The sequence below is a fragment of the Theropithecus gelada genome, chromosome 6 (assembly GCF_003255815.1).
Source record: "Theropithecus gelada isolate Dixy chromosome 6, Tgel_1.0, whole genome shotgun sequence".
In the NCBI taxonomy this organism is placed as follows: domain Eukaryota; kingdom Metazoa; phylum Chordata; class Mammalia; order Primates; family Cercopithecidae; genus Theropithecus; species Theropithecus gelada.
In genome coordinates this window covers 70,245,921-70,269,882 of record NC_037673.1, presented here as the reverse complement: position 1 = coordinate 70,269,882, position 23,962 = coordinate 70,245,921, and the positions used below count along the sequence as shown (strand labels likewise).

General features: G+C 38.1%; 3 protein-coding genes and 1 non-coding gene across 9 annotated transcripts in view; 2 read left to right on the top strand and 2 right to left on the bottom strand.

The window, feature by feature from the left end:
- The window catches only part of FAM169A (family with sequence similarity 169 member A), an 88,189-nt gene extending 83,821 nt beyond the window's left edge, over positions 1-4,368 (top strand). For both annotated transcript variants that reach the window (XM_025389123.1, XM_025389124.1), the window contains exon 13: positions 155-4,368. In XM_025389123.1, the coding sequence (XP_025244908.1) occupies positions 155-700 (546 nt within the window). In that variant the 3' untranslated portion in view covers positions 701-4,368. The remainder of the gene's footprint in view (positions 1-154) is intronic.
- NSA2 (NSA2, ribosome biogenesis homolog) lies at positions 2,012-15,433 on the bottom strand. Of its 3 annotated transcripts, XM_025389126.1 has the most exons (6): positions 15,060-15,281; positions 13,016-13,203; positions 12,770-12,920; positions 11,308-11,487; positions 8,048-8,240; positions 5,167-5,471 (listed from the first exon to the last, which is right to left on the bottom strand). In XM_025389126.1, the coding sequence occupies exons 1-6, from the start codon at positions 15,060-15,062 to the stop codon at positions 5,404-5,406; spliced, it is 783 nt and encodes a 260-aa protein (XP_025244911.1). In that variant the 5' UTR covers positions 15,063-15,281; the 3' UTR covers positions 5,167-5,403. The 3 variants fall into 3 exon arrangements, with proteins under 3 accessions (XP_025244913.1, XP_025244911.1, XP_025244912.1); XM_025389128.1 differs by lacking the exon at positions 8,048-8,240 and having other exon boundaries at positions 2,012-5,471; positions 15,060-15,433; XM_025389127.1 differs by lacking the exons at positions 5,167-5,471; positions 8,048-8,240 and adding an exon at positions 9,618-9,798 and having other exon boundaries at positions 15,060-15,433.
- On the bottom strand, positions 2,709-2,812 carry LOC112627183. The gene has a single exon (XR_003120048.1). It is a non-coding gene; the product is annotated as a U6 spliceosomal RNA (small nuclear RNA).
- Positions 15,052-23,962, top strand: part of GFM2 (G elongation factor mitochondrial 2) — a 48,084-nt gene continuing 39,173 nt past the window's right edge. For 2 of the 3 annotated variants that reach the window (XM_025389122.1, XM_025389121.1), the window contains exons 1-5: positions 15,052-15,487; positions 18,618-18,704; positions 21,347-21,431; positions 22,911-22,968; positions 23,391-23,488. In XM_025389122.1, coding sequence (XP_025244907.1) covers positions 18,642-18,704; positions 21,347-21,431; positions 22,911-22,968; positions 23,391-23,488 — 304 coding nt within the window. In that variant the 5' untranslated portion in view covers positions 15,052-15,487; positions 18,618-18,641. Of the gene's footprint in view, positions 15,488-17,270; positions 17,387-18,617; positions 18,705-21,346; positions 21,432-22,910; positions 22,969-23,390; positions 23,489-23,962 lie in introns of all 3 variants that reach the window. The other variant, XM_025389120.1, reaches the window with a different exon arrangement.

The window sequence follows — 23,962 nt, the reverse complement described above, 5'->3', positions numbered from 1 at the left end:
CAGAACAGAAATTCCAAAAAATACATGATTTTGAGTAATGAATACTGAATTGTTTAAATTGTAGTTCAGTGTCATTGCATATTAGAGTCTGAGAAGAATTTATTTTTAGAACTGTATTACAAGTTTATTTATTGACTAGGTTTTTAATTTTCAGACCCCACGTATACCTGACTCAGAAATGTTGATGGATGAAGGCACATCTGATGTAAAGGGGCACACGGAAGAGAAACTGTCCCTACTTCCGAGAAAGAAAGCACACCTTGGGAGTTCAGATAATGTTGCTATGTCACACGAAGAACGATCTGATAGTGGTTTTCCAAACTCTGTGATAGCTGAATTTTCTGAAGAACCAGTCTCTGAGAACTTATCTCCCAATACTACTTCCTCATTGGAAGACCAGGGTGAGGAGGGGGTATCTGAGCCCCAGGAAACATCTACTGCTCTTCCTCAGAGTTCTTTGATAGAGGTTGAACTTGAAGATGTGCCATTTTCACAGAATGCAGGACAGAAGAACCAGTCAGAGGAGCAGTCTGAAGCATCTTCTGAGCAACTGGATCAGTTTACACAATCAGCAGAAAAAGCTGTTGATAGCAGCTCAGAGGAAATAGAAGTGGAAGTGCCTGTGGTAGACAGGCGGAATTTAAGAAGAAAGGCCAAAGGGCATAAAGGACCTGCTAAGAAGAAAGCTAAGCTGACCTGAAGGAAGAAGAAAAGTGGATGATAAACCCTCTTCTTTGTAACATAATTGTTTTTAAAATATGGTAATTAATAAACAGCATGGGGCACAGGACAAAAATTTCCAAAATTTCAATTTGAACTTATTTACTATGCAGTTTTTCGCTTCCCTTTAGAACGTAGAATTCACCATTCTTTTTAATTATTCAGGCTATTTTTGGTAAATGCAATTTTTTATTTTTATTAACCATGTTCCAATTTTGGAAACCAGATCTCATTATATTTTCTTTATCAGGTGGTACATCTGACCATTATTTCAAAAATATAATTAAAAAACTGAAAGTAGTAGGATTTCCATTACTTACAAGGATCACAGAAATCTTTTATACTAAGGGTTTTAATAGTAAAACTTGGTGAGGGTTCTAGAAGTTTTAAATTTCAAAACCAATCACCAATTTTTTAAAATGTAGGCATACCTAAACAGAAGTGTCAATAAATTAGAATAAATATAACTTCAAGTAAATGAGAGCACAAAAACAGAAACAAACTTACAGTCAAATGTTCATGAAGATATTTTGGTTCTGGCCTCTTAATCCTAGATATAATGCGTTTTTTTCCTTTGACTTCACTATGGAAAGGTACACATAAAATCTGTTTCTGATTCATTCTATCATCTGATGTTAACAGTACTGTCAGGGATTTAACTGTGGCATGTGGGGACTAATTATTTAAAATTTCATTTGAAGTATTAGTTTGCTATAATTTTTTGTCTGCATATGTGCAGATGCCTAGAAGTTTAGACTTCACTTTCACCTTTAATCAGGTAAAAATCACAACTACAATTTAGAGACATAGTTTAATTTGGACTTCTGGTCCTGATCAGACAGATAAATTAAGCTGGAGATTTTACTTTTATCCCAACCCAGTTAACATCTATATTTCAGAAGTGTGAGGCTCCTTCCTAAGGCATCTCCTTAAATCTTGCCACCTCCCTAATTCTACTACAGTCTTATTTCTATTCCCCCACAGCTTTCATCACTTCTCTAACTCATGGAGTGATTCGCCAATCAACAGATCCTCCTGCCTGCCGGCTTATGCCCTGGATGTCCATTTTTGGGTAGGTTTGGAGGTGCACTCCACAATGTTAGACCTATATGGCATGGGTAAAACTGCCTTGGGGAACTATGGTTACAAGGGCTTCAATCAAATTGGAAGAGGCTTCAGTCATCCTTTGATTTGTACTGAGTACTGGTTGCAAGCTGGCCTGTTAAGTGTATATTGTGTTGCCATAGCAAAGGCCTAGGAAAATTTGAAGAAAAAAACCCTGAACTGTTAATTTTTGTAATTTATTTAAAAATGAACAAAATGGTTATTAGAATCCAAAGAAAATCTAAAAACAATTCTACTCTTTGGAAATATTATGTGTACTCAAGTTTGCACTTAAGTTGGAGAATGTTTTGAGACCATTTAGATTGTTTTAAAAATAGCTTGATCTTGATCCTTACGCAAAAGAAACATTACGATTTGTATCATTATTTGAGATAGCTAAGGATCGATGTTGAAAGTTTATTCAGTCTATAGGAAAGCTGATGTCATGTCCATAAATTTTGTTTGGGGATGTTGGTATTTTTGATCTAATTAGTTAAAATCTTTTAGCAGACAAAATAGTAAACCCTCTTATTTGTGTTAGATTTTGAACACCTGTATTATCCTATATTTTCTTTAATTATTAGTCAGAGGTAAGCCAGATTATTTCATACTAAATGAAAATTAAAGTGCTTTGGCCATTTATTTTCTCAACAAATCTAATACTAAGTTTAAAAAAAAGTATGACTACTATTAGTTAATCTACCATTTATGCTGTTTTATACATTTTATGAGAAACTTCTGTCAACATCACAAAGGGAAATACTCTGTTAAGATTCAGTAAATGCTTAACCTTTACATTTTTCATTTCTTAGATTTGAAAACAACACTTTTAGATATTTTATTTTTACTTGGGTTTGTTTAAACTACTTTCTTTTTAAATTATTTTAAACATGGAACGCTTCATGAATTTGTGTGTCATCCTTGCACAGGGGCCATGCTAATTTTCCCTGTATTCCAATTTTAGTATATGTGCTGCTGAAGTGAGCAGTAAAAGACTTTCTTTAGGCAAGTGTAGTTTTTTAAAGATTGAGCTCACTGGCTCAACTCTTGATGTGTGAATATAGTTGAGTTTACAAAAAATGTTTAATCATATATGACCACTGGGGGCTAACAGTATAAACTTATTCTTGTTAAACTTGTTTGGGTTAAATAGTAAGTGAATTCTAAGCAATTTCTAAGGTTTTTGTTTAGCACACAAGAACACTTCTGTTACAGATGATCTCCGACATAAAATGTTATTTTGGGATTTATAGATTATAAAAGGAAAAATTAGATCACTTGGAAAAACCTAACTCATGTTCAGTAACTTGAGTATAGAATTTATACCACAGTTTATCTTCAATAAGGAACCTACATGAACTTAATCAGTTATCTGTAGTTTTTGCAAGGCATTAGAAAAAATTTCACAATTACAGGGGACTGAAAATGTGATTTCAACCAGCTAGTTGTTGAATGTCCAGTCACATTACACATAGTCCTTTGTGAACTTGTTTGTGAAGGAAGTTCACTTTCTGTGTACATACGTGTATATTTCCTTGTGTAATATAAAGCAGATGGTTATTAGCAGTATTTTAGTTCTTTCAAGTTATAAATTATTCAATTGCTAGACATCACAGAAATTAGTATATTTAAGAATTTATTATAAAGCTCCTCTACAACTTTTAAAGGTGAGAGGGTCTATTATGATTTTTTATAAAATCAAACAGCATGATTTAGAACGTCGGTCTTCTACTTAAATGTGTCTATATTCATGGTATTTCCATTCAGTGTAGATGGTAAGGAAAACATCTAGTCATTAAAGATTTACTTTTAGCAGACTCCAGAACACTACTTACAATGGGGTTTCAGTGACTAGAAATCTTGAAGGTTTATGATTGCATCAAATTGAGCCTGTACTAATATCTAAATATCTGCTCTTATGTTCTGCTTTATCCCTTGGGATTACCTTCTAAGGTTTGGTCACACCAGCAAACTGAAACAGATCTTAATGTAAATAAAGAATTTATACTAGTATTACTCATCTGTGTTACAGTATTTTGGAAAACGTTTCAGGTGTCATCTAGTCTTTCATGGGTGTGTTTAGTTACAAGTGTTATGCTTATGTTTTCATACTTAATATCAAGCTTTCTTTGTATCTTACAAGATAGTAATTTTGGTTCTAAAAAAACAAGCAAACTTCATTTTTGTAGTATCCAGAAATTACCTGGAGTCAATATTTTTATTCGCCTTGTAGGACTTGTGATCCACACATCACCCATTTATATTAGTGGCAAAATTATCCGCTAAAATCTAACTGTAAGAAAGGCTTACCTTCTGTCATCAAGTGATTGTATCATCCGGGATTGCCATTTCCAAGGAACTAGCCTTTCTTTTCCTAAGTGTCTGTATGTGTTCTAAAACTTCTAGTATATTTATAGAACTTAGAAAAAAATGTTACATTATTCAGAGTAGCAAGTCTTACTGGAATACTTATATTTGTTTTCCTTTTTCTTTTTTTTTTTTTAAGTTTAAAAGTAGTAATTAAACCTATATTTTGTGATTGTTTCCTGGTCTGTGTTTTGAAATTCTTTTCCTTCTGTTTTCCTCATGAAGATGTTTCAGATACTGAACTTGTTTAGACATTGAATGACTTTGTTAAAGGCACAATTAATCACATTGGTTGTACTCTGAAGACAGACTTCTTAAAAAAAAAATAAACAATTTAAAACAATGTGGTGATTATAGATTAATGTAATATACTGCCACCCTTAAAGCCACAACATATAACAGATCACAAAAGTGCTTTCACCAAGTTACAACCCTAAAACCTCACCTTCTTACATCATCTAAGTAACTGCAAATAAATTTCTCCTCAGGGAATCAGTGCAGTCTTCTTTTTCCTTTTAAAACTTAGCTGGAGTTACTTAAACTAATTCTTAATACCATTCTGAAAATATAAATATACTGTTTAGAATACAGAAAATGCTAAGAAAATACAAATACTTTAGTATTTTTTTTTCATTTTCATGAAATTCAAGTAGAAAATAGTGCCAAGTACATATTATTACACATGGTAGATGAAATGAAAATGTTTAGAATGTAATTCACTAGACCTTTTGCTGTACTGGATTCTCTAAGAGTTTTGAACTTTTAGTGTCTTCTCACATACTTTTAGTGTAAACACTGTAAACTTAACATCTGTATTAATGCTACCTTTTTTAGGATTAATGATTAATGAGGTAGAAGATACTTCAGTTAAATTCTCACATAATTGTGTATTAACCTTTCTGAAAGGCATTTTCAACGAACACTGTGGTGTTTTCAGGAAATTACCGAATACCCACGCACAAATGCAGATATTGATGAGGTAGGGTATTTGTATATTTGCTTTTTTTCAATCATTCAATTTTATGAACATGGGGTCTAGGCAGATTTCAAAATAAAGACCATTTATAAAACAGGACCATTTTACTGTTTACAATTTAATAAATCTCTTCATTGCAGACAGGTATGGCTGTTTGGTAGTATTCAGAAATATCACAGTAATGGCAGTTTTCTCAGTTGGTGTGTAGTCCTCGATAATTATATATGAAATTGCTGTCAAACCAGTAAGACTGCATTTATACATCCATCATTTTCAGGATTGTTGGTAACCTGGGCATATTTTCCTAAGGAAAACAAAACCAAAAAAGGGAAAAGGGAGGGTTGTTACCTAATAAAAATTAATTTTAAAGAATATTAACTTTTGCCCTTTTTTTTTTTCCCGTCTTAATACAGGGTTTCACTCTTATTCCCCAGGTTGCAGTGCGGTGGTGTGATCTCGGCTCACTGCAACCTTTGCCTCCTGGGCTCAAGCGATTCTCCTGACTCAGCCTTCTGAGTAGCTGGGACCACAGGCACACGCTACTGCCTGGCTAATTTTTTTGTTTTTGTATTTTGTAGAGATGGGGTTTTGCCATGTTGCCCAGGCTGGTCGCGAACTCCTGAGCTCAAATGATCTGCCTGCCTTGGCCTCCCAAAGTGCTGTGATTATAGGCGTGAGCCACTGTGCCCAACCATGCCTAAAATATCACTAATTACCACTTTTAATAAGTAAGAAATGAACCGTAAAGGATAAATGAGATTTTACAAAATTCAATCATTTAAGAACTTGAGTTCTGAATACAATTTTCATATAAATAGTGTTTTTGCAAATAATGGTCAGCTCCATGTTATTAGTACATTGCATTAACAGGCTTCTGTGGATTGACCTGAGCATTGTCACTTTTTCACATAATTATTCCCGCAAATTGTATCAAGTTTTAAATGAGTTTCAAGTCAAGGTAACAACGTATCTTAAAACTGAGGTCAGCTGACATGAAGTATAAGCCAATCACTGAAGAAGTTGTAGTGTGTATTCTTCCCTTTCAAAGAAGTTGGATCTGGTAGTTGGATCTGGTACTAAAGGTAGAAAACTAAGCAAATGAGGGCGTTTAAAATTAGTGCATGACACGTTTCTGTTTTATTACTGATCTATTGTGATTACACGTTTGTTGTATGCCTCCCTTCCTCTGCTCATGGTTAACTTATTCTATTTTTTTACAATTTTTTTTTTTAGTTACAACTTCGAAGGCATCTGCTTCCCTTGTAATAAACAACTTTTATTAAAAAGGATCAAAATATCTTAATTTTACTTATTTTTGAGACGGAGGCTTGCTCTGTCTCCCAGGCCGGAGTGCAGTGGCATGGTCTCAGCTCACTGCAAGCTCCAGGTTCAAGTGATTCTCCCGCCTCAGCCTCCCGAGTAGCCGGGATTACAGGCACTCACAACCATGCCTGGCTAATTCTTTTGTATTTTTAGTAGAGACGGGGTTTTGTCATGTTGACCAGGCTGGTCTCCAACTCCAGTCTCAAGTGAACTGCCTGCCTTGGACTCCCCAAGTGCTGGGATTACAGGTGTCAGCCACTGCGCCCGGATAGCAAGGGGGCTTTTTAAAGCCTGGAAGCTTCTACATGATTTCTGGGAGGTCAGGAGAATCCCATTAACAGAATGAACTAAACTGTGTTAAATCAGTTTCAATTATTATTATTATTACTTTTTGAGACAGAGTCTTGCTCTGTCATCCAGGCTGGAGTGCAATGGCACGACTGCAGCTCAGTGCAACCTCGGCCTCCCAGGTTCAAGCAATTCTCCTGCCTCAGCCACCCAAGCAGCTGGGATTACAGGCATGGGCCACCACACCTGGCTAATTTTTGTATTTTTAGTAGAGATGGGGTTTCACCATGCTGGCCAGGCTGGTCTTGAACTCCTGGCCGCAGATGATCTGTCTGCCTCAGCCTCCCAAAGTGCTGGGATTACAGGCTGAACCACCACTCCTGGCAGTTTCAATTAGTTATCAGTTTACCTGCATGGGACAGATAGTTCTATTTCTTTAAATTTAATAGGTATTTTCTCTTAATGTTAGCATGTAAATATAAGAAGTATTTCCATAATATTTGTAAACTTATGGCAAAAGAAATTTTTTCTTACAGAAAACATCTTAAGTCATTGGCTAATACTTCATGTCAGCTGACCTCACTTTTAAAATATGTTTGATATATGCCTCCCTTCCTCTGCTCATGGTTAATTCATTCTATTTTCTTAAAATATTTCTTAGTTATAACTTTGCATCTGCTTCCCTTATAATTAATAATTTTTATTAAAAAGGTTAAAAAAAATTTTTTTTTGAGATGGAGTCTTGCTCTATTTCCCAGTCTGGAGTGCAGTGGCACAATCTCAGCTCATTACAAACTCCGCCTCCTGAGTTCAAGTGATTCTCCTGCCTCAGCCTCCCAATGGCGGAGATTACAGGTGCTCGCCATCACACCCGGCCAATTTTTTTGTATTTTTAGTAGAGACGGGTTTTGCCATGTTGTCCAGGCTGGTTTCAAACTCCTGACCTTAGGTGATCCACCCCCTTCAGCCTCCCAAAGTGCTGGGATTACAGGCGTGAGCTGTTGCGCCTGGCCAAAAAGGATCAAAATAAATCTAACAATGTATTACACCTCATGTAACTAAAACCAGTAAGCTAAATTTTAAAACAATTGTATTTACTACTTTTTCTATAAAGTATTTTTTACTAAAGATTTACATCTGATTTACATTGTTTTAACTTAGCTCTACTGCATTAAAAAATTTTGCTGTGTATTTTAATACATCAACTTGAAGAGTATTTCTATTAGTACTGCAGAACAGCAACAGCCCTATATTCAAAAATTCACTTACCCCAAATAACTTTGCCTCCTTGCGTCACAAGGCCCAATTCGCTCACATTTACCTCAATGACAGTACCTTTGGTAATAACACCCAAAGTTGTATACAGTGGGGATGAGGGATTCTTCTTTACGCCAAGTATCGGTAGGCAAAAGGTGGCTTTCAGTTCAGGATGTGTTACATGGGCTTTCTTGAAACGCAAGCCCTAGTAAGTCAAACACAACATAAGAATGTTCACGTCCAAAATGTTAACAGTGATGAGTAGTGTTGTTTTTGCTTATCTTTTTCAACCATCTCCAAAAAACTATGGTTGCATAATGTCATCTTAAAGCAGCTAACAAAATATGTTTTACAGAGTAAAAACCTGATGGTTACAGTATAAATATGTGGGGCAAACACCCACACATATACTTAAGAATTTTTTTTTTTTTTTTTGAGACAGGGTCTTGCCCGGTTGCCCAGGCCAGAGTGCAGTGGCATGACTTGGCTCGCTGCATCCTGGGCTTCTTGGGCTCAAGACATCCTCCAACCTCAGGCTCCTGAGTAGCTGGGACTAGAGGCACGCACCACTATGCCTAGCTAATTTTTGCGTTTTGTTTTTTGTAGAGATGGGGTTTCGCCATGTTGCCTGCTGGTCTTGAACTCCTGGGCTCTCAACCTATCCACCCACCTCAGCCTCCCGAAGTGCTGGGATTCCAGGCCACCACAGCTAGCCTCCGAAAAGTTTTTTTTTTTGCCCTGAAACAGCTACCTAGCAACATCCTCAGATTTTTACTGTCTAGTCATCGACAGTTAGACTTACTAAGGACTTGATATATACCAGGCCACTATGCTAGCTCACAACTGGCTCACTTAAACACAATAACCTCACAACAAACACATCCCTCTCTCTCCTGTTTTTGAATGATGTAACAAGGAGCAGCAGGTTAAATGACTTGTTTCCAGATTAAATGGTGAGTGGTAAACAGAATCAAACCTAAATATCGTGATTCCAAGTCTTTATATACCTCAGCTACCTTCCATGATGAAAAAAGGAGTGGATTGTTAGCTTTCTTTAGGTTGATAGTAATATGAGACTGGAGAAGGCCCAGAGAGGTCTTTGTTACAGAAACTGGTTATGGAATCACCCAGTCACCTAATAGGGTCTTTTAGGGTGTAGTACTTCAAACATCACAACATTTTGCAGTCTTGATTTCTGCGTGTATGGGGATGGGGAGAAAACAACACTAAATCAGTTTCTTAGTAACAGATTCATTAATGAAGCTCTTAAGAAACTGACACCATTCAGGATGCCATCTGATTAATTCACAATGACAAATCTGTGAAACTACAGAAAACCTAGAGTAGCCTGACTTGTATATTCTCTCCCTGTAGAACTGGTAAGGCTACCAAAATATATTCAGAATATGAATATGAAACCAAAACAAGTCGATTCCATGATATAATCCAGAGGTGGGCAAACACTTTGTGTAAAGAACCCAAAAGGTAAACATTTTAGGCTTTGCCAGGCCATATGGCCTCTGTTACAACTGTTCAATTCTGGGGGTGGGGGTTATGCAATATGTAAATGAACAGGCATGGCTGTGTTCCATTAAAACTTTATTTACAGAAACAGGCTGTTTGCCAATATTTTAATCTATTAAAAATTACTCAGGTTGGCCGGGCGCGGTGGCTCATGCCTGTAATCCCAGCACTTTGGGAGGCTGAGGCGGGCAGATCACAGAGATAGAGACCATCTTGGCTAACATAGTGAAACCCCATCTCTACTAAAAATACAAAAAAAATAGCCAGGCATGGTGGCGGGCGCCTGTAGTCAGTCCCAGCTACCGCAGAGGCAGGAGAATGGCGAGAACCCAGGAGGCGGAGCTTGCAGTGAGCTGAGATCTCGCCACTGCACTCCAGCCTGGGCGACAGAAGGAGACTCCATCTCAAAAAAAAAAAACAAAAACAAAAACAAATAGGTTGAACACTAGGATTTGGGCATGTTGCAACTTTCTTCTCTCTGATACTTTGTTTTTTTGAGGCTGTGTATCTAACTGGGAGAATAGTTCAGTCTCTTTGAAGGGATTTTGCAAAAATACATCTTCAATTATGTTTCTCCCCAGGGGTGGGGAAGTTTGGGGTCATATTACTGTTGCTGCCTTCAACAGAAATTAAGCTATATTAAATTATCTTCCTTTTTTCAAAGATTTTTTCTTTTTTTTTTTTTGAGAGTCTTGCTCTGTCCCCCAGGCTGGAGTGCAGTGGTGTGATCTCTGCTCACTGCAAGCTCTGCCTCCCAGGTTCATGCCATTCTCCTGCCTCAGCCTCCCAGGTAGCTGGGACTACAGGCGCCCACCACCATGCCCGGCTAATTTTTTTGTATTTTTTTTTCATTAGAGACGGGATTTCAGTGTTAGCCAGGATGGTCTTGATCTCCTGACCTCGTGATCTGCCTGCCTCAGCTTCCCAAAGTGCTGGGATTACAGGCGTGAACCACCGCGCCTGGCTTTTCAATGATTTTCAAGAGCATTTGGTTACTTTCCTTACCAAACTGAAACTGACTCTTACAAAACAGTCCTAGTCAAGTTTTCGAACTGTTGTCAAAGACAAGAAGTGTTTTGAGACCTAGACAATATCGGACATATAGCAGATCACTAGTTGAATGAGGAAAATATGAAGAAAATGAAGATTCTAATATGTCATGTTTAAAAGTCAGAATTTACTGACAATGTCTTATGACACTTTTTTCAAATCTCTTACGAAGCTGAATATATATATATATATATATATATATATATATTTTTTTTTTTTTTTTGAGATGGATTTTTGCTCTTCTTGCCCAGGCTGGAGTGCAATGGTGTGATCTCGGCTCACTGCAACCTCTGCCTCCCAGGTTCAAGTGATTCTCCTGCCTCAGCCTCCCTAGTAGCTGGGATTACAGGCGCCCGCCACCACACCCAGATTACTTTTTGTATTTTTTAGTAGAGATACGGTTTCACTATGTTGGCCAGGCTGGTCTTGAACTCCTAACTTCAGGTGATTCACCCACCTCAGCCTCCCAAAGTGCTGGGATTCCAGGTGTGAGCCACCGCACCCGGCTAAAGATTCTTAACTAGTGGAAAAAGTACTAAATAACTTCTATCACTAACTTAAAATAACAAAAATAGCATAAAAATATCTTCCAATCTGTTCCACATCAATTTAAAGAATTTCAGGAAATTATAACGTTCTTTATCCGATTTAACAAAGTAAACTAATATTTCAGTCATTACACTCTTCCAAGGACTTACCATTGGCCTGATAAATCTTTCATATTTAGGTGGTTTTCTTGTAAAGCCATCTCCAACAAAGCACACTTTAGTAACCATCCTCTTCCATGCTTTCTTCTTTCTCTTTCCTGTTCGAACAACTTTTAATACTTCTGTTTCTCCCTGGGCACGTACTTTAGGCAGAGGGACTTCCCATTTTCCCTAAAAATATGCCACAGTTGAAAATTTACATTGTTATTAAAGGACAATGAGAATAAGTCAAGTATGTTTTAGTTGTACAAAGCAGTAGATCTATTTTTTTTTGCTTAACCATCATTGGCTCAACTGTTATTCTAGAGTTCTGTATTGTCTCCTCATAAGCTGCAAATTAAACAGAACAAGTTTATATATCATGGGTACATTAAATAAATGGCTGACTTAAGCTAAAAATCTTATTGCTGTGTTATGGGTGAGAAAATACCACCTGTAATGTGGTGGTAATTTTTTTTTTTTTTAGTTTATTTTTTTTTTATTTTTTGAGACGGAGTCTCACTCTGTTGCTCAGGCTGGAGTGCAGTGGTGCGATCTTGGCTCACTGCAACCTCTGCCTCCTGGGTACGAGCAATTCTCCTGTCTTACCCTCCCGAGTAGCTGGGACTACAGATACACACCACCACACCCAGCTAATTTTTGTATTTTTAGTAGAGGTGGGGTTTCACCATATGGTCAGGCTGGTCTTGAACTCCTGACCTCAGGTGATCCACCTGCCTCAGCTTCCCAAAGTGCTGGGATTACAGGCGTGAGCCACTGTGCCCAGTCGATGGTGACTTCTATAAGCAGTGTATGTGTTTACTAATGTTTAATAGCATAACAATGGACGAGTGTTTCCACCTCTTGTCTCTGTATTTCTTCCTGAAACGGATTTGTAGATTACATTAATAGTAAGACAAAGTCCTCACCAGATGTTTTATGCCTCCCTTGAGTGCAAATTCTATGAAAAAAACTGAAGTAGTGTAAGGCAGTAGAAAGAATTCTTTAAATATAGATACAGCATATTCTTTTATCTGGATTTCTGCTAATCTATTCACAGGTGTTTTAAAAAGCCACATTTTTTGTGATAACTCAGGGAGTTTTTCACCATTCTGCTTTTGAACCAATTTTGGCACTACAGGACAGCACAAATAAGAAGCATTTGTATTTTTCTTTATGACTGCATAGCACTGTGGATTTTCAAACAGGAAGACAAATATTGAATTTGAAATTCACTCCTTATCAGCTTTTTAATTTCATATGGCATTCTAATAATTTTTTTAAAACTTAAATTTTAGAACCTTATGATGGGAAAGCAAGTTTTTTTTATTACTAAATTTACAAAGACCTCAACATCTAAATAATGGGAATAGCTGTACGTCATGTTTGAAATTAAACCAAGAAACAAGAACCTCAAATTTGAATTTAAGTAATTCTCCTAAACAAAACAAAGACTTAAATTGTTATTGCTTACCGCCTTCTCTTTTCGTTTCTGTTTAATCATATTGGAAAGTACTTTAGCTCGAGATTGTCCCTCTCTGTCCAGCAGATAGGCAGGTACTGCTCCCTGTGGAGTCTTTTCATCATTCTTTTGTTTGGTGTTTCTCTTTTCATGCATCTTGATACTACCAAGAAGGAAAAAAGATTCAAAATTACCTGTTTTAATAATGATGACTCAAAAGATGTTAACTTGTTATGACAAATAAATGAGACCACTTACGTCTTTTTCATTTGTATTTTTTCAGCATGGCGCTGTTTATGGTAAAGCTTAGCCTTCAGACCAATCATTTTCTTTGCCTTCTTTGAACGTTCATGAGCCTCTCGACTTTCCTTCTTTCTCTTTTTCTCATGGTAATCCAAACGGTATCCATAGCGTTTACGGTGTAATTCAATATATTCGTTCTGTGGCTATAATGATGCAAGAAATGTTATTTTAGTTTTTAAAAGTACTGACAATTATTCTAAAATGCTTGCTTTTACACAGCATAAAGACCCTGTTTCATCCAAATGTTCACTTACTTGAATGATTATTGCACCATTAAGTCTATTCACATGATGTAAGTTAAATTTTGATCTTGAATGGTATGAGGCATCAGGGTTTACATTTGTAATAATCTCAGTAGGGAATGTTCCAAAATCTACTGGACCACAAAAGGGATGAACTGATTACAGGACCTTTTTTCCTTGATATAATTTGCTTTTTAAATAACATCTTCATTTCACATTAAAAAAATTTAAGTTAGTTTTATTGAAGCATAATTTACACACAGTAAAACCTGTTCTTTTTAGGCATACAGTTCTAAGTTTTTTTTTTCCCCCTTTTCTTTTTTGAGACAGAGTCTTGCTCTGTCACCCAGGCTGGAGTGCAGTGGTGTGATCTCTGCTCACTGCAAGCCCCGCCTCTCGGGTTCAAGCCATTCTCCAGCCTCAGCCTCCGGAGCAGCTGGGACTACAGGCGCGCCCGCCACCGCGCCAGGCTAATTTTTTGTATTTTTAGTGGCGATGGGGTTTCACAGTGGTCTCGATCTCCTGACCTCGTAATCCGCCCGCCTCAGCCTCCCAAAGTGCTGGGATTACAGGCGTGAGCCACCGCGCAGTTCTACGTTTTTACTAACTACATAGTTCGGTAACCACCACAATCAAAATAGAGAATTTCCATTTCCCCCTAAAATTCCCTATGTCACTTTGAAGTCAATCCTCTTTTCCAACCCTCAATTTGATACCTATCCCTAGTTTTGCCTTTCCCAGAGAGAAACAGGGATCAACAGTAGTACATAGCCTTTTGAATCTGGTTTGGGATTCACCCAATTTGTTGCAGGTATAGGTACTTCAATTCTGTTTATTGTTGAGTAGTATGCTATTGTATGGATATACCACTGTTTACCCACTGACCAGTTGATAGGTATCTGGGTTGTTCCCAGTTTTGGGTGATTACGAATAAATCTGCAATAAACTGCATGCAAGTCTTCATGTGGACATGTGTTTACTGCCAGACCATTTTCCAAAGTGCATTATTTTTCATTTCACCAGCAATGTATGGGATGCTTTTTGCATTTTAGACACGTTTTATTTTAAACACGAGACCAGGCGTGTCTATTCGTATTTTAAGGCTGCAAAAATAAAAATGATACAAAGCCAAGTCCGGCACAGAGAACAGTGTTAAGTAACAAATAGCAAGGCGTGCTGCTACCAATTGCTATCATATAAATTTTGCAGCAATCACATGAAGGGTGTATGGAATGCCACTTCGCAAAGAAACGCAAGATGATAGAGACGTAACAGAAAGAGCAAGGATCTGGCAGTTAGATCTGGGCCGTTAAGTCCGGCTTCGCAATTCATTAGCTGTCTGGTCTTCGGCAAGGACCCCTTCATTTTGACGCATTCAGTTTCCTTAACAGTAAAATGAAAGGGGTGGGATTAACATCTAAGATTGTACAAGGCACAACCATATTCCCATTAGGCTCTGGTGCTGATAACCACGCTTGTGGTGAAATCAGTAATTTTTAGGACTCTTAGCGGTGGAGCAAAAAGAAAAAGAGTAAAATCTTGCTCCAAAGCTTGTGTTCTGGCAAATACCCTCTGTGTCTCGAATGTGAAGTTGTTTTCACTCCTCAGAGCGTACCCCACGGAGTCCACCATCCTTTTCCCTTAGCAGTTTTCATTTCCGCCTACCACCGCTCACCCCCTGCCCCAGCGCCCCAGAGCCCTCAGGTCCCACTAACTCAAACGCTATATGTCGCGGGCGTCCGACGCATCCTCCTTACCATGGTGACGGCCGCAGGGCCGCCAGGAGCAGCCCCTGGGGTGCGAAAACGCTCTCAATTTTCGGGGCTCAAAGACCCACAAGCCCACGCCACGCAGGCCGGGACAGGAAAGGGTCGCCCTTTAAAACGGCCGAGTGAAGAGCAAGAACCACGCAGCGGTTCCGAGCCTCCGTTTTCCGCTTTTAGGCTAAGAGGACGGAAGTTGCTGGCAGGCGGCATTTGGCCGGTACACCGCCGGAAGTGTGGAGGTGTGGCTGCTTGAGGCGGCGGACCGGAAAAATCCTAGCTTCATTTCGTTTAGGTACAAGGCCGTTTGTCTAGGCTGGTGTGGAGACTTGAGGCCTTTGCAGACTTTGGCGCGGCTCGCGCCTCCTGCTTCAACAGCCCAGCGGTGACGAGCTGGCCTGCGGCACGCGGCCTAATACCAGGTGAGTACTGCTCCGAGCTGTGAGACATTGCACGCCTGTGACCCTGTCCCGCGCTGGGTATTGCTGACCTTCCAGGCTGCGACAGACACAGCCAGCCACGGAGGAGGACAACAAGGCCTCCGGACTCCCCTCGGTGTTCGCTCAATATGGAAGTTTTTCTCTATCATTCGGCGAGGGGGACTCATCTTTGTTCCGGTCACACTGTAATGTGTGCACGATTGTGAAGGATGCTGAAGAATGAAAACTTAGTGTACAGAAAAATAGAACTACTGGGCCTTTGCAACTGTTAGAAAAGACGAAGATAACATTCTGTTTTTTTGGAGGTACAGGACTGATTCCAGAAATTTCTGAGGCGTTTTGGTGCACCGCATCAAATGCTAAGTGAGTGGACTTGTATTTAGTGGCCCCCTAGAGGCCAAGAAGTAATTCACTACAAGAAAAAGTACGTCTGCTTGAATACACTGCCAATTTTACCCTTTTACTGCACAGTTGCAGAAGTTCCTTTAATTACTTCACAGCTTGTAACGTGATTCAGTTGATGAACAAAAAGAACTGTACCAAAAGAATACTTTCATTAATTCTTAGTGCTTGGATTTGAGGCAGTATTTTGTTTTTGTGGGTTTTTTTGAGACGGCATCTCGCCCAGTCGCCCAGGCTGGAGTGCAGGGGCGCGAGCTATGCTCACCGCAGCCTCGACCTCCCGGGATCAAGCGATCCTCCGAGTTCAGCCTCAAAAGTAGCGAGTTACAGGCTCGCGCCACCACGCCTGGCTAATTTTTGTATTTTTTGTAGAGACGAGGTTTCACTATGTTGCCCAGGCTGGTCTCGAACTCCTGGGTACAAGCTATCCACCCGCCTCGGCCTCCGAAAGTGTTGGGATTACAGGCGCGAGCCACAGCGCCCGGCTTTGAGGCAGTTTTTGTTTTGTTTTATTTTGAGACGGAGTTCCGCTCTTGTCGCCCAGGCGGGAGTGCAATGGCGCCATGTCATCTCCCTGCAACCTCTGCCTCCCGGGTTCAAGCGATTCTCCTGGTTCAGCCTCCCAAGTAGCTGGGATTATAGACGCCCACCACCACACCCGGCTAATTTTTTTGTATTTTTAGTAGAGACGGGGTTTCACCATGTTGGCCGGGCTGGTTTCAAACTCCTGACTTCAGGTGATCCACCCGCCTCGGCCTCCCAAAGTGGTGGAATTACAGGCATGAGCCACCGAGCCCGGCCTTTGAAGCAGTTTTTAAGGCTCCATTTTCTAAGGTGATATCATCATTCTCTTTAAAACCAGAAATAATAACTAGCATTTGTATATTTTAGGTACAGTACGTTATATAATCTCTTTGCCTGTAATGCACCCCTCCCCGCCGCCCCCCCCAACCCCCGAATTTCCTCCCTCATCTACTTCAGGTCTTTGCTTAAATGTCACTATTTGAATGAGGCCTTCCTTGATCTCTACTTCAGTTCTAACTGTCCCAATTCTTCTTTCCTGCTTAATTCTTCTCCACAGCACCTATCATCATAGGAGAGACTATGTATTGTATTTGTTACTTTTGTTTGTTGTCTCTATCCCCTGACTAGGATAGAGGCAGTATGAGGGCAGAGATTGTTGTCTTTTGTTCACTGCAGTAACGCTAATATCTAGAAAGCAGTGGGTAGACAGACACGTAGTAAATTCTTTTTGAATAAATGGGAAGGAATAGGCTTGGGCGGGGGAGGGCTGGGTTATGCAAATTATCTTTTTATTGACAACCACTGAGTTAAAGTAAGAAGAGGAAAATGTCTATTACAGTCGTAACTGTAGAGACTATGAGGCCCTGAACTTTGGCATTACCCATGAAGAGGGAATGGATTCAAGGCCGGGCATGGTGGCTCACGCCTGTAATCCCAGCACTTTGGGAGGCTGAGGCGGGCAGATCACTTGAGGTCAGGAGTTCATGACCAGTCTGGTCAATATGGCGAAACCCCGTCTCTACTAAAAATACAAAATTTAGCCAGGCGTGGTGGCACATGCCTGTAGTTCCAGCTACTCGGGAGGCTGAGACAGGAGAATCGCTTGAACCCAAGAGGCAGAGGTTGCAGGGAGCTGAGATCGAGCCACTGCATTCCCACCTGGGTGACCCTGTCTCAAAAAAAAAAAAAAAAAGGAAACAGATTCAAATATGTTTAGGAAATCAAATGAAAGTATTAGATGACTTTCTAAATAAGAGTAGTGAATGTTTCTTCGCTAAAATCCAGAAAAGAACAGACAGGAGTAGTAATGAGTTTTGACATATCTTAATAACATGGATCACACTGGTTTAACACAAGTGTGTCTAATCTTTTGGTTTCCCTGGGCCACACCGGAAGAAGAATTGTCTTGGGCCACACATAAAATACACTAATGGTAACTAACAATAGCTGATGAGCTAAAAAAACATCGCAAGAAAAAAAATCTCACAATATTTTAAGAAAGTTTACAAATTTGTGTTGGGCTGCATATAAAGCTATCGTGGGCCGCATGTGGCCTGCAGACCATGGGTTGGACAAGCTCGGTTTAACGTGATCTGTTTGTCTCCCCAGCACCCCCAGTCTCAGCTGCATCCTTAGATTTCTAATAGCTTTGATATTGTACTTGAAACGTAGTGAATATTTAGCAAATGTTTTTAAATTAAAGATGCTTAGTTTTTATAATCAGAGAGGAAGAGGACTTTTATATATTTTTTACATGATTCAGTTTTTACATGGTATGGTAGGAAAATCAGAATATACAAATGAACCAGTAAATTTTACTGCCAATTAGAAATTACCAAGTGTGGATTCTTAGTTTTTATACTTAATTCTATTCATTTACGTAACAATGCATTTTGGTTGATACAGTGTTTTGTAATTTCAATAAGTTGATTTCTAATGTATCTCCATGTCTTTCTTTAAACATTACATTAACAAAAAGGGACGTTTTAAGCCTAAGAACCATATTTCTCATATTTAATCAGAATTTCATTTTCTGAATGATGCATTGTATTTTTGGTAGCTAAAAATATCGTTCCAACTTTTTAAAAGTAATAGATTTTACCTTACATATGTCTAACTTACATATGCCTTGCTGACATGTAATACATAACTTTAGTTTTATAATTTTGTATATTTATTTTTTCAGACAATAACAGTTTGGAGGATCAAAATGTTGAGCAACTTGAGGATATGTGCAGTGAGTCATCAGACAATATCCAGTGTGCATATTAATGTAAGCATTTCTTATAAAATTAAATGTCCTTTAACAACCTCAGCTACTTTACTGCCTAAAATGCCCAGTATATCTCATCAGCTGTTGATTCCAGACTTAGTTGAGTCATAACCTTTGGAAATCTTCAAGCCAAACTAATTTGAAAGTAATTACCTTAATTTATTAAGAAATATGAGAGGAAATTACCTTAATTTAAAAGTAAAAGAACAGCTGTAGCTAAATGCTGGTCTCATGGAGTACTAAAATGCCAATTGTTTTTGAAGGAGGGTACAGTTTTATATCTAAGAATGTCATCACTTAATGTACATCTTTAACAGAAAATGTGCTTTGTAATGTTAAGTATCCATAGATTAAGACTTTTATGAAATAAAGTTTCTCTTAATATCGAAGTATAACATAATTGTACGATGGTTGATAAAACTACTTTTGGCTGTCTTCTGCAGAGCTGTTGGAAGCCAACTTCTTGGGCAGTCTGATATTTGTCCCAGGAACATTGTTTTAGTCTTTAAGCTCTGGTCTGACTCCTGAATCCTCTCCGAAACACTATAAATTATTTTATGAACTATCGCGTCTTCAGTATACTTCAGAGATATTAAACCTCAAACGTAATAATACCCCTTTTATCTAGTGCTAAGTGAAAGATTACTTTAAAGGTTGCTTGGGTTATTTCTTTTTATCTTCAGTGACTTAACAGGGAGTACAATAGTTTCCCCTTATTCATGGTTTTGCTATTAGCTGTTTCAGTTGGTCAAAGTCAACTGTGGTCTGAAAATTAAATGGAAAATTCCAGAAATAATTCATAAGTTTTAAATTGTGTGCCATTCTGAGTATTGTGATGAAATCTCATGACATCTCACTTAATCCCACCTGGGAGGTGAGTCATCCCTTTGCCCAGCATATCCATACTGTATACACTCCCCACCCATGAGTCAGTAGTCATCTGGGTTATCAGATTGTGGTATTGCCATGCTAGTGTTCAAGTAACCTTTATTTTACTTAATCATGGTCCCAGAGCACAAGAGTAGTGATGCTGGCAATTTGGATATGCCAAAGAGAAGCCATAAAGTGTTCCCTTTAAGTGAAAAGGTGAAAATTCTTGGCTTAATAAGGAAAAAAAAAAGTCATATGCTGAGGTTGCTAAGATCTATGATAGGAATGAATCTTCTATCCGTGAAATTGTGAAGAAAAAGACATTTTTGCTAGTTTTACTGTTGTACTTCAAACTGCAAAAGTTATGGTCACATAACATGATAAGAGGTTAGTTAAGATGGAAAAGCTATTCAATTTGTGGGCAGAAGACATGAACAGAAACATGTTCTGATGGACAGTAATTAGGTTCAGTACTATCGGAGGTTTCAGGCATCCACTGGGGGTCTTGGAATATACCCCCTGTGGATAGGGTATGACTGCTGTAGTGGAGAACCTGTAACCCTAAGAAGCCTTACCATTTGTCTACTGTTTTGTTTGTTTGTTTTTTTTTTGCTACTTTAAAATCACCTGAGCAGCCTTTTGAAGAAGATATATTTCTATATTCCATTTGTGATCTCATTAAGTGGCACAAGGAGTTACCCAGTTTTTCTTTAGTGCTTTGATTGCTGACACTTTCAGACTATGCACTCTGTGATAGACACTGGGTCTTATCCTGGTCATTATGCAGTGGAAATATTTTCTAAGGATAGTAGCATATTATTTCCAGAAACTTGGTAACTAACCTAGAAATTATATAGATAGCACAGATACGCAGTTCATGAAACAAAAAGCAGATTGTGATGGCCCTAAATCATTACATACACTAACAATTCCAACTATATTGGCAGCTATTAAATGTGTATCTAGTGGTCTGGGCATAAACTGAGGTGGAGAATATTCAGCCTCTACATGAGAACACGAGAAGGTTAGGTAAGCAGCTAAGATGGGGGAGGTAGGCTTGGCCTTAAGCAGACTTGCTCTAACTTAGTAATTCTCAGTTGAATGCTACATTGGAGACAACCTGGGAACCTTTTAAAATGCCGCTGCCCAGCTCCTCCAGTTCTTCTCTTCTCTCCCCACCCCTGTGTCTTCAAGAAGCTTTCCAGATGATTCTAATGTGTAACTACTATAATAAATCCTGAAAACAACTAATGGTTTTAGAGCTCATTGCCCCGCACAGACCTTTCAGCAGATGCAGAGGAAAACCAAGGTGTATCCTGGGTGAGATACCTTATTTAACCTTTCTGACTCGCTCAGCTTCTGACTTTTGGAACTTTGGGGTTGTGGTTCTCAAACTATAGCTATCAGAATCACCTGGAGAGCTGGTTTAAACAGATTGGCTGCATCCCCAAGAGTTTCTGATTCTCTTGTCTGGAGTGGAGCCTAAGCATGTGTTTCAAACAAGCCCTCAGCCCATGCTAATGCTGCAGGTTGAGGAGAACCATTGTTTTAAGGTCAGCCCAAAATAGCAAATCAGTATTAATTTTATCCTTATTCTTTCCCCTAGGATATATTTGGGTTGTCACTTTTTAAAAGAATTGGAGTTAATAAATTAGGACTACTTTAAAGCTATACAAAATAGTTTGTCTTCTGACAAAGCACAATTACAATGTTAAAACTGTAGTAAGTGATGCTAAAATAAAATTAATGTCATTTCTTTTTCTCTTTACTAGAATATATGCTGCTATAAAGTAAGAGCAAGTTTAAAAAGGTTAAAGCCACATGTGCCGCTTGGAAGAAATTACAGTTCCCTACCAGGTACAAATTTTAGATTCTTCTAATTTTATCTAAGCTGTTCGCTTTATCTCTTTTCTCTCTCTTGTTTGCAAGAATCTCTCTTATTAGGGTTCTGAAACCATTTTTTACTTCTTGGCTATTTCCTAGAGAGTATTAGGGGTGGGAATGTTCGGATAGGTGCCAGAAGGAAATACTAGTAGAGTTGTGCTCCTCATCTGAGGAACATGCGGATGAGCTGAGCAAAGGAAAGGATGGTGGCTTTAGTAGCTAGTTTGGAAGTTTTAACATGTGAATGTACTTGTAGAGTAGTCTTATGAAAAATTTTTTTCTAGTTTATTCCTTTTTTTTATGCAAGTGTTTTCTGTCAAGAGAGATTTACTAGAATAATTTATTTTGAGGATTGTTATAAGTAGTTTGGTTAAGTATTTGGGATTGTTTAGGTTAGATACATGGCATCAAAAGCTGGAAGGTGGAGGAGTTGACTTACTTTTGAATGTCCTTTCTGTGTTTGAAACAAGCAAGTGTATGGTAGACTCTGTGAAATTAGTTTAATTCTGTTGCTGTTCTCATTACTGTCTTTGTCAAGTGAGAATAATAGAATAAAAATACTGATTGGCTGTTGACTTACAAGGGAGGATTAATTTAATGGGCTACATTGTTGGTGTGTATCTAGGTCTCTATTTTGCTCATGTGAATTTGACTGTAGTAGTATAGATTATCTTTTGATCTTCAAACCACTATGAAGTTTCAAAAATAATATAAAATTCTCATTTTTGTATCATAGAAACATGGGAGAAATGGTTTAAATAACAGGAGGGTTTTAATTAAATTTATGAATATAACTGCCTTGTTTCTTTAGAATTAGTTCTTAATATTAGTAAACTATATGTTAAGCATAGAATAAGCCATATGGACTTTTTAATTTAAGAAATACTGCTTGGCCTTTCAAAAGTATTAAATTATTACAGCTTCTATTCAGTGAAACCTCCCAGGCTGTCTTTAAAGGTATTGTGTCCTGGGATTGCTGAGGAAGGCAAGTTCCACATTGTATAATAATTCATTATCAACTGACATAAGGATCACTCTTAGCTCTTCGAACCCTGGAAAAGGCAGGTTTATAGGACTGTGCATTTAAAAATTTTTCTTTGATTCAGGATCAGTGCCTTAAGATTATTATTGTGAGCATTTATTCTAATTCTATAGTTTTGTAAATGGAAGTGAAGTAGGTGGCAGAGATTGGGGTGAATCTGTATTTTTCTAAGGATATGATCTAGAACTTGATGTTTAAAACTTTTACCTTGTTGTATTGTCATCCATAGCTTTCCTTATACATTGCAAGGAAATAAATTTTAGTTTATTTTAGATTTATTTAGCTTGAATTTTACTTTACTTCATTTGGAATTACAGTATTTGCTTAAAGTTATTTTAAAGTCTTTCATTTATAAATTAAAGGAAAATTTCATAAATATAACAGTTCAATTTTAACTTTCTTTTCATTAGGCTTAATAGGAAATGATATCAAATCCCTTCATTCCATCATCAATCCTCCCATAGCTAAGTAAGTACTATCATTGATATCACACTTTTCCATAGACTGTCACGAAAATTTGCAGTTTTTCTCTGATGGACAAGAGTGAATGCTGTAATTTTTATGACTTTCTGCCCTAGCCAATTTTAAATAGATGTTGATAATGTATTTTAGCTATTTTTCTCAATTTAATGCTAAAATTTTTTAATGTAACAACAGCACACTTTTCATAGAATGAATATAAGATAGTCTCAGAATTGTAGGTTGTAGTTAGCCCTTTTGTTACTTAGCTATGTTGTCAGAGTAATGTGGATATACTCTAAATGTTTTCCATTTTTCTAGTTTTTACAGTTTTGTAAATTATAGAAATACCAGCTTTGAAATTTGAACAGCATATATACTTTGGTTTTACAATTTTAGTAATGTCTACCTTATTTTTTCCTTTTAAACAGAATCCGTAATATTGGAATTATGGCTCATATTGATGCAGGCAAAACTACCACCACAGAAAGAATACTGTACTATTCTGGATATACAAGATCACTGGGAGGTTAGAATGGATTCCTCCTCTTCCCACTCCCCATTAGCAAAAGCATCATTGGAAAATATTTTGATTAAGAAGTCAACCTACACACCTTGAATATGGCATAGAGCTACTGATGTCTAAACCACAACTTAAAGATAAGGTAGTTGCAATATCCACCAAAGGGTCTTCTTAGATTCAACTAAATATTCAGACTTATAAGACTATCATAGGCCCCATTTGACACTTATCTACTCAGAATGCAACAGGACAGGAACCATAGGTTGCCAACAGAGCAGCATTAGGTGTTTCTTTCTAGAAGAGTCCTTATAGCAGTCCCTGTAGCTACCTGGGAGCTATCTTCTTTGGCTGCCCCAGAGTAACAGATTAGGTGCAAGGTGACAAGATTCACAGGAGCCACCCTAGCTTAGAAGATTCATGCCCTATAGGAATGAGTATCTCTTGCTATAACTTCATAGGCATAGCTTCCAGGTGCCACAT